Here is a 17,065-nt window from a genome sequence, read left to right on the forward strand (position 1 = left end):
TGGTCATTATGGGGTATTGTGTGTAGATTGATGAGAGCAAAAAAATGTTTTAAGCAATTTTAGAAAAAGGCTGTAATGTAAATGTAATCAAATGTGGAAAAAGTCAAGGGGTCTGAATACTTTCCGAAGGCTCTGTAGGTAGCATGACTTGAATGGGAATTGTGTAAAAAATGCTAAAACATTGTCAGGGAAACTAAACCAAAGCATGGCTTGCTGTCATAGCTTGTCCTTGTCCATAGACTGTGTACAGGGTAAGGAAATCAATTATATTTTGTAATTTAAGTGAACAATCCCTTTAAGCAAGCTAACTCAAAGCTAGCTTTAAAATCTCATTTGATTTGGGGCCTCCCGAGTGGCGCAGCGGTCTACAGACCTGGGTTTGATCCCAGGCTATGTCACAACCCATAGGGCGGCGCACAATTGGCCCAGCGTCGTATGGGGTAGGGGAGGGTTTGGCCGGCGGGGCTTTACTTGGCTCACTGCTCTCTAGCGACTCCTTGTGGAGGGCCGGAAGCCTGCTGGCTGACCACAGTCATCAGTTGAAGAGTGTTTCCTCCGACATTGGTGCAGCTGGCTTCTGGGTTAAGCGGGCGTGTTTTGGCGGGTCATGTTTCGGGTTGGCTAAACCTTCGCCTCTCCCGAGCCCATTGTAGCGATGACACAAGATTGTAATCACAAAATTGGGGGTAAAATATTGCTATTATAAACTGGTTACCAATGTAATTAGAACAGTAAAAACAAATGTTTTGTCATACCAATTAGTTTAAAACCAAGCAGTGGTTGGAGCAGTCCTCCATATGAATGAATGGAATTCTACAGTATTTCAATTAAATGTTACAAGGAAAAAAATGACATATATTTAAGTATTATACTTAAAGGATAATAATTGTTTTATTTTTTTAGCTCACATAATATAATTTCAAATTATGCATTAAGATGTATGTAATAGAATAAAGGTGGCCAACACGAATGTAGACATTAATAAATACATTTCTATAGCTTCCAAAATATGTTTTTCTATGGTGAGGGAGTGCCAAGATGGAGGCGCGTTGGCTTCAACACAGTGCCCCCAAAAGGTAATCTAGTGTATATATAAATCAGTTGTTAAATCTAGATGGTTTCTTGCACAGAAAAATGAAGCCCTTTTGAACGGACTGTGATAGCCATAGAGATATATAGAGGACTCATCTTTATATCTGTGATCGCACAGGCAGTGCCATTGAGGCTACAGCCCATAGGAATCCCCACCAATAAATGCCTCCATCTTGGCACTGCCTCACTGTTGTAAAAAACATTTTGGAAGCTATAGAAAATGCATTTATTAATGTCTACATTTGTTTTTACGACATTTATTCTATTACAGACACATTAATGCATACTTTGAAATTATATCATGTGAGCTAAACATACAAATAAAATAATTATATTTTTTAAATATACATCTGAAAACTAATTTGTTTAGAGATTACTAATGGTACTGTCGCTCATTCATATGGTGGACTGCTCCTACTTGGGAGTGCCAATATGGCTTTACAGTGGCATCAAAGCCTCTTAATGGCCAATGCATAGCATCAGAAATCTGGAGTTTATATACAAAAGTGATCACCACCCAGTTGACTACTTTTACTACTTTAAAATGGCAGAAGTATGGTGGAAGCCCACAATGTCAATGTCCATGTTAAAATGGGCTTTATAAACTGGTTGGTTCGAGCCCTGAATGCTGATTGGCTGAAAGCCATGGTATATCAGACTGCATAGCACTGGTATGACAAAACATTTGTTTCACAGTTCTAATTACATACATTGGTAACCAGTTTATAATAGCTATAAGGCACCTCAGGGGTTTGTGGTATATGGCTGTATCCAGGCACACCATGTTGCGTGCATAAGAACAGCCCTTAGCAGTGGTATACTGGCCATATATCACACCCCTCTGGCGTTATTTCTTAAATATCCATTATGAGTAGTCTATATAGCTCTATGGTGACAGCCCTCTTGAATCAAACCCTGGAAACGGAAATATCGGCAAAATGAAGTCTGATTTTGTTGAACAGCTAAAATTGGACTATTTGTGGCCAGGGCTTTGAAGAAGAGAGTTTTTTTTTTTTTTTGCAGATTTGATACTAGTAAGTGGGATGTTTATGAATACAGCTGCTAGACGTTTTGTACGACAGTGTGTGTATTTTGTTGGTTTCATTTCAATTAGGGTCCACTGACTGGGTGAATATGCAGCACATAACATCTACTTGGATCAGATTCTCAATCGTATATGTTGCATAAGGCAGGTGAATTGACTATCAAAAAATGAAAGGATAACGTTAAATCGCCAATAATAATGTAGAGGAAATGATACGTAAGTGACATCGAGATCATCATAGCACTGAATTACATTCGTATCGCTAGCTTCTTCAAGCATGCATGAAAGATTATTTATCGATGAAATGTCAATATTCTGGAATATTGCCTTTGTGCATTATCTAACTGATATCTGGCATTGCACCTCTGACAGACAGGAACATTTCTATCTTTGTCCACCCTACCTCGTTTATTACCAATAGATTGCAGACATGCTTTGGTCTGACCGCAGCCGGTTTCTGCTCCAGATTGCGCATCGTGATTATTGATCAGATTCGATATTTCTACTGGCCATGGTAATGAAACTATTGTTATTGTATGACATTTCACAATGACAGTTTGATTTAGTTGAAAATGGTATCAATACTATTAGCCGAGAAAGAGTACAGTAGTAGGGTCCAGGTGTGGTCAGGTCTCGTGCAGCTGTTGACACAGAAACGCGAATTTCCACCCATGCTTTGGTCAGGAAGGAAGTCATGTGATAGTCAGCAGCAGTTCATATGAGCCAGGGGCAGGAGGCTTAGTGGAGTGTGCTAGTAGACAGGAGGCCCCAAAAGCTGAAAGTTTCAACATATATCTCGCCTGTTAGGCCCATAGACGTACAGGCAATGCAAACCAGTGATCTGAAGGACACAATAAGAGTAAGCCACTTCACAATGTTGAGATACACAATGTGAACATCACAAAGGCTTTACCTGACTGACATCTTGATTCTGCTCTGTCTTCAGGTACACATGGCAGTGGTAGGTAAAAATGACTTTGCAGTTCTCAACACCGGGCGGAAGATGCCTCTCCTTGGGCTGGGAACATGGAAGAGTGAACCTGGCAAGGTAGGTGTTAATCTTTTTGATCAAATATTTCTCCTAACTCATCTGCAGTGTAGTATTAATATTAGCTTGCTGTTTGGGGTTTTGTAAGCAGTGGTTGTCTTGTTGGGTTGACTGTATTCCAGGTTAAACAGGCAGTAATCTGGGCCTTGCAGGCTGGCTACCGTCACATCGACTGTGCTGCCATCTATGGCAACGAGGTGGAGATCGGAGAAGCTCTGCAGGAGACACTTGGCCCTGACAAAGTAAGTCAACACCAAGGTTGCGTCCCAGATGGCATCCTAGTCCCTAATTTAGTGCACTACTTTCGACCAGAGCCCTATAAACATGGTATCTAAGGCTTAGTGCTATAGACTCCATTGGCAGATACTGAGATGGACAGAGTCGGTCTGTTATTATTGTGCTAGCTGGACAAAGTCTTGATAGTATATTTGGCATGTGAATGATTTAAATAAGTTACGAGCTAGCCATGAGTCAAACCTCAAATTTGTAGTAAAGACACATTACCCATTGCACTACTGGACCAATGATGGGTCAAACGGTTTGTGTGGTCTTTGTTTACACCTGTCTCTGTATACAGGCCTTGAGGCGAGAGGATGTGTTTATCACCTCCAAGCTGTGGAACACACAGCATCACCCGGAGGATGTGGAGTCCGCTCTGCTGAAGACACTGAAGGAGCTGAGTCTGGAGTACCTGGATCTATACCTCATCCACTGGCCCTACGCCTTCCAGTGAGTAGCCTCCATGGGATCTGGCCTACTCAACATTGCTTCTGTTATAAAGAGGCATAATAACTGGCATTCGTGAACATGTTACAGCAAATAAATGTGTAGAATTGTCAGACAGAATGATCTATTCACGTTACAGTGGCTGTGTAGTTAAACTAACTCTATGGTCCTCCTATTGAATTTTTAAACCATGTACATGGGTCATCATGACAGTACAGTTAACATTATGCCTGCTCTTCCCCTTGTCTTCCCCACAGACAAGGTGACGCTCCTTTCCCCAAGTCGGAGGACGGCACCCTGCTGTACGACGACATCGACTACAAGCTGACTTGGGCTGCCATGGAAAAGCTGGTGGGAAAGGGTCTGGTCAGGGCTATCGGCCTGTCCAACTTCAACAGCAAACAGATAGACGACGTTCTCTCCATAGCCAACATCAAACCCACTGTGCTTCAGGTAAGGAGATATGTGGCTTATGCTGACTGTGCGTACATTATTCCTTGCTACCTACCTAAAGATCAGTTGGGCAACGATTGAAAAAGCTTCTGAGCTAGCCATGAGTCTAACCTCGAATCTTCTGATCTGTAGCCAGACGTGTTATACATTGTGCCACTAGCCTACTGAAAGTGGTTGTATTTGATTGTATGTTTGTCTCTTCATCACTGCCACAACCAGTCTTCTCTCAGGCTACTGTCCATCTTCCAATATCCTTTGCATATAACCCTCCACCTACTGTCTCTTTGTGTCCCTGTCAGAAATACAGCAAGTGTTTGTTGACTGTTAAATACTACAACATATGAGTGTTTGGTTTATGAGCTATTTTGCTAGGTAGGGAGTTCTTGATATGTGGCATGTGCTGTGTGTACATTATTCCTCCCTACCTTACGATCAGTTTAATAAATATTGAAAAAGTTTACCAGGAGTCAAACCTAGGATCTTTGGATCCGTAGTCATCCATTGCACCACTAGCCCACTGCCCACTGTTTGTTTCTCTGTTTTCCAGGTGGAAAGCCATCCCTATCTGGCTCAGGTGGAGTTGCTGGGACACTGCCGGGACAGAGGCCTGGTGATTACAGCGTACAGCCCACTGGGGTCACCGGATCGGGCATGGAAGCATCCTGATGAGCCCGTCCTCCTGGATGAAGCAGCAATCGACACCCTGGCCAAGAAGTACAACAAGTCCCCAGCACAAATTATCCTTAGGTGAGTAATGTTCTATAATGTTCTAGCCTAGAACTCTTTACACAATGATAACCCAGCATCCCCATGTCATATACAAATGCCAGGAATAAAGACACCTGAAATACACTGATTAAGTACAGAATATAAGCTGATATTCTGCCATGAGCCTATCAGCAGGTTCCACAACTGAGAAGTGATGAACACATCCTCTCGCGTCAGGGCCTGTACAGTGAGACGGGTGTAAAATAAACACACAAACAAGAACACAAACCTTGCCTTTAGCCAATAAGCGCGTTAGTTACGCAATGGATAACGCGTCTAACTACAGATCAGAAGATTCTAGGTTCTACTCCAGTTTAGCTCGTAACTATTATCTATCATTTCCCAATTCCTCTTTAGGTAGGCAGGATAAATGTACCAGTATACACAGCACATACCAAATATATTAAGACCTCCCCACCTAGCACAATAATGAATTAAATTAATTACTAAAACAAACAGTCATATGGTCTAGTGGTCAGATCCTGATTTTCATGTAGACAATTTTTCTCTCCAAATTAAACCATGCACATCTTGTCTCTTTGCTAGATGGCAGACACAGCGAGGAATAGTGACGATCCCTAAAAGTGTGACAGAATTTCGGATCAAAGAGAATATTCAGGTGGATATTTTGTATTTTTTTGTTATCTAAGCCTATTTCTTCACAAGTATTGTGGTTTTGTAGTATTCTATTGTATGATGACAATCTATAATTGTAAATTGGTGCACAATTCAGTCTACTACTACTACTACCCATCTCATAAAACTGTTTGCAGAAGTCCCATCATGTAGTCATGTAATAATGATTTATTTGACTACTGAGTGTATACTGAGTGTACGCCTAATCTAAATGTGTGTGCATCCTCAGGTCTTTGACTTTACCCTTGAAGCGGAAGAGATGAAGTGTATAACAGCATTGAACAGAGGCTGGCGCTACATTGTACCAACTATCACAGTGAGTGGATTTAGAGCTCTTCTAGTGGTAAATATGTGTACAACAGAAGTGAGACCAGAGAGTATTGTTATTGAATTTCTATGGGTTGTGTGATGGCCAGCTAACAATAGTTAAATGTGGTATAGTGAGCTGATACTATATCTGTGGTATGTTATCAGCTGGTAGAAGAAAATAAACAAAATGCAGTGTCTCTCTTGACATTTCACCATAAAGTTTTCAGTGGGTTAGTGGCGCAATGGATTGCGGATAAGTCAATTCTAGGTTTGACTCCTGGCTAGCTTGTAACTTTTTTCAATTGTTGTTGCAGGTTGATGGGAAGCCCGTCCCCAGGGATGCAGGACATCCACACTACCCCTTCAGTGACCCCTATTGAGCAATTCCCCACTCTGCTGCCCTATTTTGTGCCTTGGGAACTCACTCCCCTTCCTCAACCCCCTCCAAGGCTGTGTCCCAATTCCATTAAATGTCTTCCTCCTTCCTAACCACTGATTTGATAAGGGAAAAGAGGGCCATTTAAGGCAGGGCTGCCCAACACTCTTCCTGGAGATCTACAGTCCTGTGGGGTTTCAGTCCAACCCTAATTTAACACAACTGATGCTACTAATTAGCTGCTCAACAAGACCTTAACTTGCTGAATCAGAACCGCTAAATTAGGGTTGGACTAAAAACCTACAGGACAGTAGTTCTCCAGGAAGAGGGTTTGGCAGCCCTGGCTTAAGGGGAAAGAAGGTTGTGGAAAATCGATCTCCTTTCAGATCATTGGTCATGGTGGCGTGGGGTGACAAGAAAAGGGGTCTTTTTGAGAGTATTGGGACAGCATGTTCTTCATAATATTTTTTTGTTTGTTACTGCCCTGTTTGCTTTTGTGACGAGGGGTAATTACAATGCTTGTTTACCAGGAGGGAAAACTATGAATGGAGAGTTAACATGCAGAAACAGTCTTAACAACTCTGTCTGACCTGCTTTTGGACTCTGGCTGCACAAAAGCACTGAAGTGACATGTTTATGGATATGCAGTGTTATGTTTTAAACTGACTTGCCTAGTTAAATAAAATAAAAATGTTTTGTACTTTAAATATATTGAACCCATCTATCACCTTGCTGCCCAGTGCTTACAACCGACTCAACATAAAGAGATATTTCCTACTTGCAAGTCCATGAGTAGCTTCTTATAAAAATAAAGTATACTACACATATATAAAATACATTTAAAAAATGTATATATATAGTACACAGCTGCAGCAGGCATTCTGATGTCCCAGACATGAAGACATCCCTGGACCTCTTGGATGAAAGCAGGATTCTTGACTTTTAGAACATTTCGATGTTAGCTTATGCTTATTTTATTGTGCTGGGTCTTGCTATATATATATATATATATATATGGTATGTGCTGTCTGTACGTTTACCAGTCAATTATTATTTTCTAACTAAACGAAGTTAAAGAGCATGTGGGACATGAAAAAGAAACGAGCTAGCCAGGAGTCGAACCTAGAATCTTCTGATCCGTAGTCAGACGCGTTATCCATTGCGCCACTAGCCCGCTGTAGAACGCAAAATTCAATAACGATATATATTCTTCACATAATATATTTTATCAGGTTCTAAAATGTATTGACGTCTGGTATTTACCAGTAACAAAGTTGGCTACATGCAATGGATTGATTGATGATTAGTTGGATGGCCTTTCAGATGATCGATCAAGCAATGATTCTAATAATGTTACATTGTATCATGGTAGTTCCCCTTTAAATGTAATCTCCCGCGTTCAGTGAAATTCAAGTTGAAAGTTCAGCGGAAGCGTTACACCGTGTCAGTATTTAAAAGCGCCAACAAAGTGAAAGAATGAACAGGCGCTAAACCTGATATATTCCTGGACACAGCTGTGTTAATTTACACGAAATAGTCTCAGTCGCTTCACTAACATGCCTGAGGAAACAGCAGCTGCTTCAAACTCTGCAAGGTGAGCCCACTTGTGTGTGCGCCTTCGCCTATCCATCTCTGCTTTGTTATCTAGCCTTTGTTCTGTTTGTTTGCCTACAGCAGCGTTTTTAAGCCGTGGTGTACTACAGGTAACTTGTTAGTCAACGTTAATTAACAGTTATCTGTGGAGAAATTGCTCCCATGCACCATAGTAAGACGTTCCGCTCCACGGCCAGTGGCGGCCAACTAGCTAACGTTGCTAAGTAACGTTACACTTAACCCAAAGGTTGGCGCTAGCCGCAGATGAAACGTTAGCGTAGTCTTACGGTTAGCTAGTTCGCATGGATACGAATTGCATTACATTAACAGAGTAGCTACAGTTCACTCGAATTTGGCGATGTTTTGTTGCACTTCAAAACGTTCATTTTCTTGGCCAACGTCAGCTTTAATTAGTTAACTACCTACTTTAGCCAGCAACGTTCGTTAGCCCGAACTGGTTAGATAATTATCTTTGCTTGTTAACGTTAGTTGCATAGAAAAGTAGGTGGCTAGCAAAGCAAGAAGCAATTTCACCTACAAATACTCAAATGCACGTGCTAGCTGCGGTGACCTGTGGTAGCTAACTACGAACAGTTTAAAAAGCTTTCCTAAACGTAAACTACGAAGGCCACTTTTTAGCTATTCGGGTGTTTGAACGCAAACGCCGTTTAAGTGAAGTCGGTGTAAACTTGCAAAAAATAAGTTGTTTCTTATGCCAACACTCGTTACCTAGCTGGCGGCACTCCCGAGAGGAACACTTGCGTTCGAAGCAGGTTTTAAAGACGATCCGATAGAAAAATTGTCATACCCATACTGAGATTTCTGTCTATCGACAGACGAACGAGGTTGTTGCTCCAAGGGTACCTTCAGCCCTTGCGTCGGAAAAGGTTTAAACCAGGCATCTAAGCAAAACTCTGGTTTTAACAATGGACTTTTGTTTTAAGTTATTTAGACTAGACTATGTTCGTCTCTAATTGACTGCATTAATGTCACTTTGTTTCAGCATGGAAGAAAAGTCCTGCTCTTCAAGTGCTGTTGCAGCAGACAGGTGAGAAACTGCACTCCCTGAATTTATACAGATTTTATGAAGTTTGACTTGTTCTTGAGTTCACTCCACAGGGACTTTTCATGCAATAGGTTTAAGTGAAGTACAAAAATATTATTTTGGTTGTCCGACGTGTACCACAGTTCAGTCGACGTGATGGCTGAGGCAAAGAAATTGATTGGTGTTGGGAACAGGCATCTGGTGATGGGTGACGTAGTTTCTGCAGTCAACGTGTTCCAGGAGGCTTGTGGCATGTTGTGAGTACTGAGACCAAACGACTTGGATTAACTGTGAATATGAAATGTTATGAGTCTCATTTATTGTGGATTTGATGTTAATGGATTTTTATCTTGACCTGATCCCATTGCTGGACAACTCATCCTAAAGTTAATTCTGCTATTCTCTCAATTGATACAAACTCAGCAAAAAAAAAAAAGTCCTCTCACTGTCAACTAAGTTTATTTTCTACAACCTTAAAGTGTAAATATTTGTATGAACATAACAAGATTCAACAACTGAACAAGTTCCACAGACATGTGAATAACAGAAATGGAATGTGTCCCTGAACAAAAGGGGGGCTCAAAAGTGAGTCCGTATCTGGTGTGGCCACCAGCTGCATTAAGTACTGCTGTGCATCTCATGGACTGCACCAGATTTGCCAGTTTTTGCTGTGAGATGTTACCCCACTCTTCCACCAAGGCACCTGCAAGTTCTCAGACATTTCTGTGGGGGATGTCCCTAGCCCTCACCCTCTGCTCCAACAGGTTACAGATGTGCTCAATGGGATTGAGATCTGGGCTCTTCGCTGACATACCAGTCTTGCAGAAAATCACACACAGAACGAGCAGTATGGCTGAGCCTACAGGCAGGGTACCACATAAGGGAGGAGGATGTCTTCCCTGTAACGCACAGCGTTGAGATTGCCTGCAATGACGACAAGCTCAGTCCAATTATGCTGTGACACACGGCCTCAGACCATGACAGCCCCTCCACCTCCAAATCGATGCCGCTCCAGAGTACAGGCCTCGGTGTAACGCTCATTCATTCAACGATAAACGCGAATCCGACCATCACCCCTGGTGAAACAATACTGTGACTCGTCAGTGAACACTTTTTGCCAGTCCTGTCTGGTCCAGCGACGGGTTTGTGACCATAGGCAACGTTGTTGCTGATGTCTGAGGACCTGCCTTAAAATAGTCCTACAAGCCCTCAGTCCAGCCTATTGTGGACAGTCTGAGCACTGATAAGAGGGATTGTGCGTTCCTGGTGTAACTCGGGCAGTTGTTGCCATCCTGTACCTGTCCCACAGGTGATGTTCGGCTGTACCGATCCTGTGCAGGTGTTACACGTGGTCTGCCACTGCGAGGACAATCGGCTGTCTGTCCTGTCTCCCTGTAGCGCTGTCTTAGGTGTCTCACAGTACGGACATTGCAATTTATTGCCCTGGCCTCATCTACATGCTTCCTTGCAGCACGTTCACGCAGGGACCCTGGGCATCTATCTTTTGGTGTTTTTCAAGGTCAGTAGAAAGGCCTCTTTCGTGTCCTAAGTTTTCATAACTGACCTGAATTGCCTAATTTCTGTAAGCTGTTAGTGGCTTAACGACGGTTTCATAATTAATGAACAGGCACCTGTGGTTCATTGAACAAGCATGGGAAACTGTTCAAACCCTTTACGAATATCTGAAGTTATTTGGATTTTTACGAATTCTTTGAAAGACAGTCCTGAAAAGGGGACGTTTCCTTTTTGCTGAGTTTATATTCAGTCTGAATCTGCCTTCCTAGACGTTTGTGTCAAAATGAGGGGTGTTGTATGAGAAATTCACAAATGATTGGATTGTCTCTTACCAGTGTATCAAAGTTGATCAGGTCATGTATGCTGGCCCAACCATTTGTTGGCATACCAAAAGTTGCTGGGGAGGGAGGCAAATCCAGACTAATGCTGAAGATCAGCCAGTAAATGCTGTACTCCCTTCTCCCTCAGGGCTGAGCGCTATGGGGACACAGCAGATGAGTGTGGAGAGGCCTTCTTCCTGTGTGGGAAGTCTCTGCTGGAGCTTGCCAGGTAAGTGGAATTAGGATACTGCATGTATTCAGTTTGCAGTTAAACAGCTGTTGCCAGCACCATGCTCTGAGTTAAGTATATTCAAATTAAGTGGCTGCTTGTGGTGGTGCAGGATGGAGAACACTGTCCTGGGTGACGCTCTGGAGGGAGTCCCTGAGGAGTCATCCGAAGAGGGGGAGAAGCAGGAGAACTCAAAGTTTGAGAGCGCTGACAACTTGGATGGTGAGCAGTAGCTTCTCAACCTGACCACCATTTTGTTCACGGCTACTTGTTGCATTTCTCTGGTACAATTGACTTGTACAGTGCCAAACTTGCTTGTTTTATTGGTAGGTTAAGTGTCATTATGACATTAGCATTATAGGTCAATGGGTAAGGTGGTGCCCTCTAATGGCAGTCTTATATCTGAGAGGGAATGGGCCACATAAACCAGTCTGCTCATTTCACTGAGGGGGTGGTGGGGGACCTATTCGTGGTCTGGGCGCAGAGGGAGATTCATTTTTACATGCGCTCATTAATAGCATATTAGTGAACAATGTAACACAGTTTCATGCATCTGGTTCAGAGGAAACGAGGGACGAGCTTCGAATGCAGGTCTATGATGCAATGGCTGAGAAGGAAACCACTCATGGGGAAGCTGGGGCAACTGAGCCAAAGGGGAAGATGGAAGCAGAGGAAGAGGGTGCCGCTGAGGGTGCTGCCAAGTCTCCTGTCAAGAATGGGAACGAGCATTTGGAACCTCCTGTGACTGGGGTGGAGAAGACTCCTGAAGGGAAAGCAGAAGGTGTGAAGAATGAAGAGCAGAATGGAAATGGGAAAGAAGTTGAGGAAGAGGGTGAAGGTAGACTTGATGTAGGACTGTTTGGGTGCACCACGTGGATTGGGACAGAAGGACGTTAAATGTGGATTTTGCACAATTGCTGTTTAATCTACAGTAGGGCTGTAAAGGGATTGTAAATGAACTCTTTTTTTTAACCTTTATTTTACTAGGCAAGTCAGTTAAGAACAAATTCTTATTTTCAATGACTGCCTAGGAACAGTGGGTTAACTGCCTGTTCAAGGGCAGAACGACAGATTTTGTACCTTGTCAGCTCGGGGATTTGAACTTGCAACCTTTCGGTTACTAGTCCAATGCTCTAACCACTAGGCAAATTGAAGTTTTACACGGCACCGTTGCACTTCTGATGTCCCATTACTACTAAAGACAAGCTTTTCCTCAGTCTCTGGTTATGTACAGTTATTGGTTTTCCTGACACGTACAACTGCAACTTAGGCTTACTGTTCTTTTGGCCTCCACCCTTAGATGATGATGATGATGATGATGATGAAGGGGAAGGCACTGCTGAAGACAAGGTAAGATATCCCTTTGTCACAATGAATTTATGAAGACTCACTACATGACCTAAAGTATGTGGACACCTACTCGTCATTCTATTAATATGGAGTTGTTCCCCCCCCTTTGCTGCTATAACAGCCTCTACTCTTCTGGAAAGGCTTTCCACTAGATGTTGGAACATTTCTGTGTGGACTGGCTTCCAGTCAGCCACGAGCATTAGTGAGGTTGGGCATTTAGGCCTGGCTGCAGTCGGTGTGCCAATTCCTCCCAAAGGTATTTGACTGGGTTGAGGTCAGGGCTCTGTGCAGGTCAACCAAGTTCTTCCACACCGATCCCTACAATTTATTTGATGGACCTCTTTGTGCATGGGGCATTGTCATGCTGAAACAGAAAGGGCCTTCCCTAAAATGTTCCAATAAATATGGAAGCACAGAATCATCTTGAATGTCAGTGTATGCTGGAACTAAGGGGCCTAGCTCGGACCATAAACTGCTTCAGACATTCTTCCTCCCCCATTTAACTTTACAGTTGGCACTATGCATTTGGGCAGGTAGTGTTTTCCTGGCATCAGCTAAACTCAGATTTGTCCATTGGACTGCCAGATGGTGAAGTGTGATTCATCACTAGAGAACAAGTTTCCACTGCTCCACCATGCAATGCCAAGCGTCTGCTGATCTTAGGCTTGTGTGCGGCTGCTCGACCATGGAAACTCATTTCCTGAAGCTCCCAACAACCGTTATTGTGCTGACGTTGTTTCCAGAGGTAGTTTGGAACTGTGCGTTACGATGGACAACTTCTACTCTTCAGCACTTGAGTCCCTTTCTGAGTTTGTTGCTTAACACTTTACAGCTCAGCCTTTCTTGCTCTTAGACATTTCCAGTTGACTAGGGCAGTTCTAGCAGGGCAGAAATCTGACTTGTTGGAAAGGTGGCTAAAATAGCTGAATCTACTTAATTGAAGGGGTTGTCCACATACTTGTGTGTATAGTGTTCTAACCTTGTTTGACTCTTCCCATATCTTGTAGGAGAGTGAAGAGGAAGTAGGTAACCTGCAGCTGGCCTGGGAGATGCTGGAGGTTGCCAAGGTCATCTATAAAAGGTAAACTCTGCCTCCGCGTGCTCCCTGTAAAAGTCTGTCAAACTTTTTATTGTACATGATTTCCATGGATTAACTTTCACCTGCTTCCCCTTACCACCTCATCCAAACAGGAAGGAGAATGAGGCGGACCAGTTGATGGCAGCTCAGGCATATCTGAAGCTTGGAGAAGTTGGCGCTGAATCTGGTATGTTAATGTGCTGGTCCTTGTAGAGTCTTTAAAATGTTCTGCTACAGCATGCCCTATTGAACACAGCCATGTAGTTATGTTGACTTCAGACTCTATTTCAGATCAGCTTGCCCTTCCCTCTACATGTTTCCTGACCCTGTTCCCTGAGTACCCCCCCCCCCCCCCCAACAGTACATGTTTTTGTTGTAGCCCTGGACAAACACCTTGGTGACTAGTTGAATCAGGTGTGCTTGTCCAGGTTACAGTGAATGTTTACTGTTGTGGTTACTGGAGGAGCAGGGTGAGGAAACCCTGCTCTACCTCTGGTCTTAAATCCTTGCACCACATGACAGATGTTTGTAGTCACTTCATACTCAGCTTGGCGCTGCTTCTCCCAGGTAACTACCCTGCAGCGGTGGAGGACTTCCAAGATTGCCTGGCCCTGCAGCTGAAGCACCTGCCCCCCCACAGCCGTCTGCTGGCTGAGACTCACTACCAGCTGGGAATGACTTACTGCTACATAGGCCAGTACAGCCAGGCCATCCAGCACTACAGCAGCTCTGTCAAGGTCATTGAGGGCCGACTGGGTAAGATGGATAAATTTTGTTCTTTTTAGCAGACTTAGACTTTAGTGTTTCAACCCACAACCTATGTGTTGCTAGTCCAATGTTACCCCTTATCGAATCCGCTTCGGCCTACTATCCCAGCTGAGTTGGTTAATGAACCAAAAGCATATTTTACTGACTGTTGCTGTTGGGTTTCTTGTATCTTATCAGCAACAATTTGGGTGAGGACATTCACTTTTTGTACTTGATTCAAAGCTACCTGCGCAGTCATGATACAGCACTAGCTATGACATGTCAATCTCTGACTTGTCATTTGCATACCTTGTTTCTGTGTCTAGCCATGCTCCAGGGGGTGCTTGACAAGGGTGAGAATGGTGCTGAGGAGGGGAAGACTGAGCTGGAGGAGCTGAAGCTGCTGCTGCCTGACATTGCTGAGAAGGTGGAGGATGCCAAGGAGAGTCAGAGGACTGCAGGATCGGCCTCCGTGGCCATACAACAGACCCTGGTGAGACTACCTGTGGGATACTGGCTAGGATCAGTGTTGGTCGTCAAACGGGGAGGGTCTTGTCCAAGAAATGCTCCTTTTAATCTAAAATGTGTCCTAATGACTATTACTTGGTATAGCAGTTCTAGTAAATATTTATTGATCAAGGAAGAAGTCCAGTCCACTTGACTTCTAAAGAGAAAGTTGAGGATCCAGCTAGATTTTCCAATTAATCTGTGGGTTTATGCTCTCTTCCAGGCCGGGGCCTCTACTTCATCTGCATTCCCAGCTTCAGCAGAAAAAAGTGGACCATCAGCATTTGAAGCCAGTCAGGTAATTTTGTCTCTTTTTGAAGTCCATCTTAAATGTTTCTTGCACCTGGAATGAAACCTTGTGCCAACTGAAACAAATGACCTATGTCAGTTACTTAAGTAAGCAGGCTGATGTTCATGACCAATTCCCTTGTCCTGTGTTTCAGACCGCTGTCACGTCAGCAGCTGGTGGTGTGTCCTCCAACTCTGCATTAGACATTTCCCATCTGGTCAGGAAAAAGGTGAGGTGCTCCTGCCTGACCGCTAACTCTGCTACTTACTACTAGTCCCAGCCTGGGGTGGCAGTGACGTTTGGATGATGCTGATCATGTCCTGGTCTACAGGTTACTGTGCTCTGCCTGCGACTAGTAGACTCAAGTCCAATCAATCCATGCCCCCTATACTATGTTCATGTTGCATGAATTTCTTGCGGTCTCTTAGTTCTGAGGGTGACCACTGCCCCAATGGTGGTTTCTTTGCCTTCATGCCGCTCTCTCCTTTTGAGCGTTATTTTGGTTGTGGTGCAGTGGCTTTGTGATCGTGTGGCAATGTCAGAGCAGGTTACAGTAGAGGTGAGGGAGGTAATGTTGAGAACCTGACTTTGGTTTGTGTTCCTGTACAGAGGAAAATGGAGAGCCCCATAAAGGACACAGATGCTAAAAAGAACAAGCAGGAAACTACAGTTAATGGCAGCGGCGACTCCGGCTCTGCCAGCAACGAAGTCCAGGAGAAAGGGGCACAGGAGGCGAGTTGATAGGTTTATAACTCATTCTCCGTGGAGTTGGGTGCAGCGCAGGAAGTTGGTATTGGTGGTATCTTGAGGAAAGGGACTGCAGTTTTTTCTTTTCCCCCATTTGAACAGACCGGAGTGCTATGACAAACTCGTACAGGTTTCATAAATCCTCCAACTGAATAATCTCAACAGTATTAATGGACCCCTGACAGGGATGGTAGGTGTTTCTGGATTAAAGCGGTGTTCAGGCGTTTAACTTTCTGATCTACTAATGCAGTTTGATTATTTTTCTTCCTTTCCCATAGCCTGCCAAGCCGTCCTCTGACTCTTCTGTGTGATTTGACTTCCTGATCATCCAGCCAGCAGAGCATGCCTGTCCCCTAACACTTGTTTCTGTAAATATGAACATTCTCTCACTTGCTGACATTTTTTTTTTGTATACTTGTAGTAATAAAAGTTCAATTTTGCATATCTTTATCGCTTGTCTCCAGAATTCTACTTTTGGTTAGTTTAATTTGAACTTTAAAAAAATATATGTAGGTATCATTTGTCTGGGTAAAGTCTCTCCCGCTGAAAAACATCCCCAAAGCATGATGCTGCCATCCCCATGCTTCACTGTAGGGATGGTGCCTGGTTTCCTCCAGATGTGATGCTTGGCATTCAGGCCAAAGAGTTGAATCTTGGTTTCATCAGACCTTCTCATGGTCTGAGAGTTTTGGTGCCTTTTGGCAAACTCCAAGTGGGCTGTCATGCCTGTTACTGGGGAGTGCCTTCCGTCTGGCCACTCTACCATAAAGGCCTGACTGGTGGAGTGCTGCAGAGATGGTTGTCCTTCTGGAAGGTTCTTACACCTCCACAGAGGAACTCAGGAGCTCTGTCAGAATGACCATCAGGTTCTTGGTCACCTTTCTGACCAAGACCCTTCTCCCCCGATTACTCAGTTTGGCCAATCTTCTTCCATTTAAGAAAGATGGAGTCCACTGTGTTCTTGGGGACCTTCAATGTTGCAGACATGTTTTGGTACCCTTCCCCAGATCTGTGCCTCGACACAATCCTGTTTCGGAGCTCTACAGACAATTCCTTTGACCTTATGGCTTGGTTTTTGCTCTGATATGCACTGTCAACTGTGGACCCTTTTATAGACAGGTGTGTGCCTTTCAAAATCATGTCCAATCAATTGAATTTATCACAGGTGGACTCCAAGTTGTAAAAATATGAT

The 17,065-nt window shown here is 43.7% G+C and overlaps 2 protein-coding genes and 2 non-coding genes across 13 annotated transcripts; 3 read left to right on the forward strand and 1 right to left on the reverse strand.

Moving 5' to 3' along the window:
• Positions 1-1,991: 1,991 nt before the first annotated feature.
• Positions 1,992-7,160, forward strand: LOC115108631 (aldo-keto reductase family 1 member A1-B-like). 3 transcript variants are annotated; one of them, XM_029633188.2, is made up of 9 exons: positions 1,992-2,126; positions 3,084-3,185; positions 3,308-3,427; positions 3,763-3,914; positions 4,169-4,364; positions 4,912-5,111; positions 5,679-5,751; positions 5,998-6,084; positions 6,392-7,160. In XM_029633188.2, exons 2-9 carry the CDS (start codon positions 3,090-3,092, stop codon positions 6,455-6,457), a joined length of 990 nt encoding a protein of 329 aa, XP_029489048.1. In that variant the 5' UTR covers positions 1,992-2,126; positions 3,084-3,089; the 3' UTR covers positions 6,458-7,160. The 3 variants fall into 3 exon arrangements, with proteins under 3 accessions (XP_029489048.1, XP_029489047.1, XP_029489046.1); XM_029633187.2 differs by lacking the exon at positions 1,992-2,126 and adding an exon at positions 2,863-2,996 and having other exon boundaries at positions 3,338-3,427; XM_029633186.2 differs by lacking the exon at positions 1,992-2,126 and adding an exon at positions 2,864-2,996.
• Positions 7,161-7,554: 394 nt separating this feature from the next.
• trnar-acg (transfer RNA arginine (anticodon ACG)) lies at positions 7,555-7,627 on the reverse strand. The gene has a single exon. It is a non-coding gene; the product is annotated as a tRNA-Arg (tRNA).
• Positions 7,628-7,867: 240 nt separating this feature from the next.
• On the forward strand, positions 7,868-16,323 carry LOC115108632 (nuclear autoantigenic sperm protein-like). 8 transcript variants are annotated; one of them, XM_029633189.2, is made up of 15 exons: positions 7,868-8,047; positions 9,050-9,094; positions 9,235-9,348; positions 11,075-11,155; positions 11,268-11,377; positions 11,718-11,993; positions 12,456-12,505; positions 13,513-13,586; positions 13,697-13,770; positions 14,151-14,339; positions 14,657-14,823; positions 15,061-15,135; positions 15,281-15,355; positions 15,736-15,858; positions 16,152-16,323. In XM_029633189.2, exons 1-15 carry the CDS (start codon positions 8,010-8,012, stop codon positions 16,182-16,184), a joined length of 1,524 nt encoding a protein of 507 aa, XP_029489049.1. In that variant the 5' UTR covers positions 7,868-8,009; the 3' UTR covers positions 16,185-16,323. The 8 variants fall into 8 exon arrangements, with proteins under 8 accessions (XP_029489049.1, XP_064865266.1, XP_029489053.1 ...); XM_065009194.1 differs by having other exon boundaries at positions 11,718-11,987; XM_065009193.1 differs by having other exon boundaries at positions 7,869-8,047; positions 11,718-11,992; positions 12,461-12,505.
• LOC115108801 (small nucleolar RNA SNORA16B/SNORA16A family) lies at positions 14,421-14,551 on the forward strand. Its single transcript, XR_003860392.1, has one exon. It is a non-coding gene; the product is annotated as a small nucleolar RNA SNORA16B/SNORA16A family (small nucleolar RNA).
• Positions 16,324-17,065: the final 742 nt, after the last annotated feature.

This window comes from Oncorhynchus nerka, linkage group LG24 (assembly GCF_034236695.1).
Source record: "Oncorhynchus nerka isolate Pitt River linkage group LG24, Oner_Uvic_2.0, whole genome shotgun sequence".
Lineage (NCBI taxonomy): Eukaryota > Metazoa > Chordata > Actinopteri > Salmoniformes > Salmonidae > Oncorhynchus > Oncorhynchus nerka.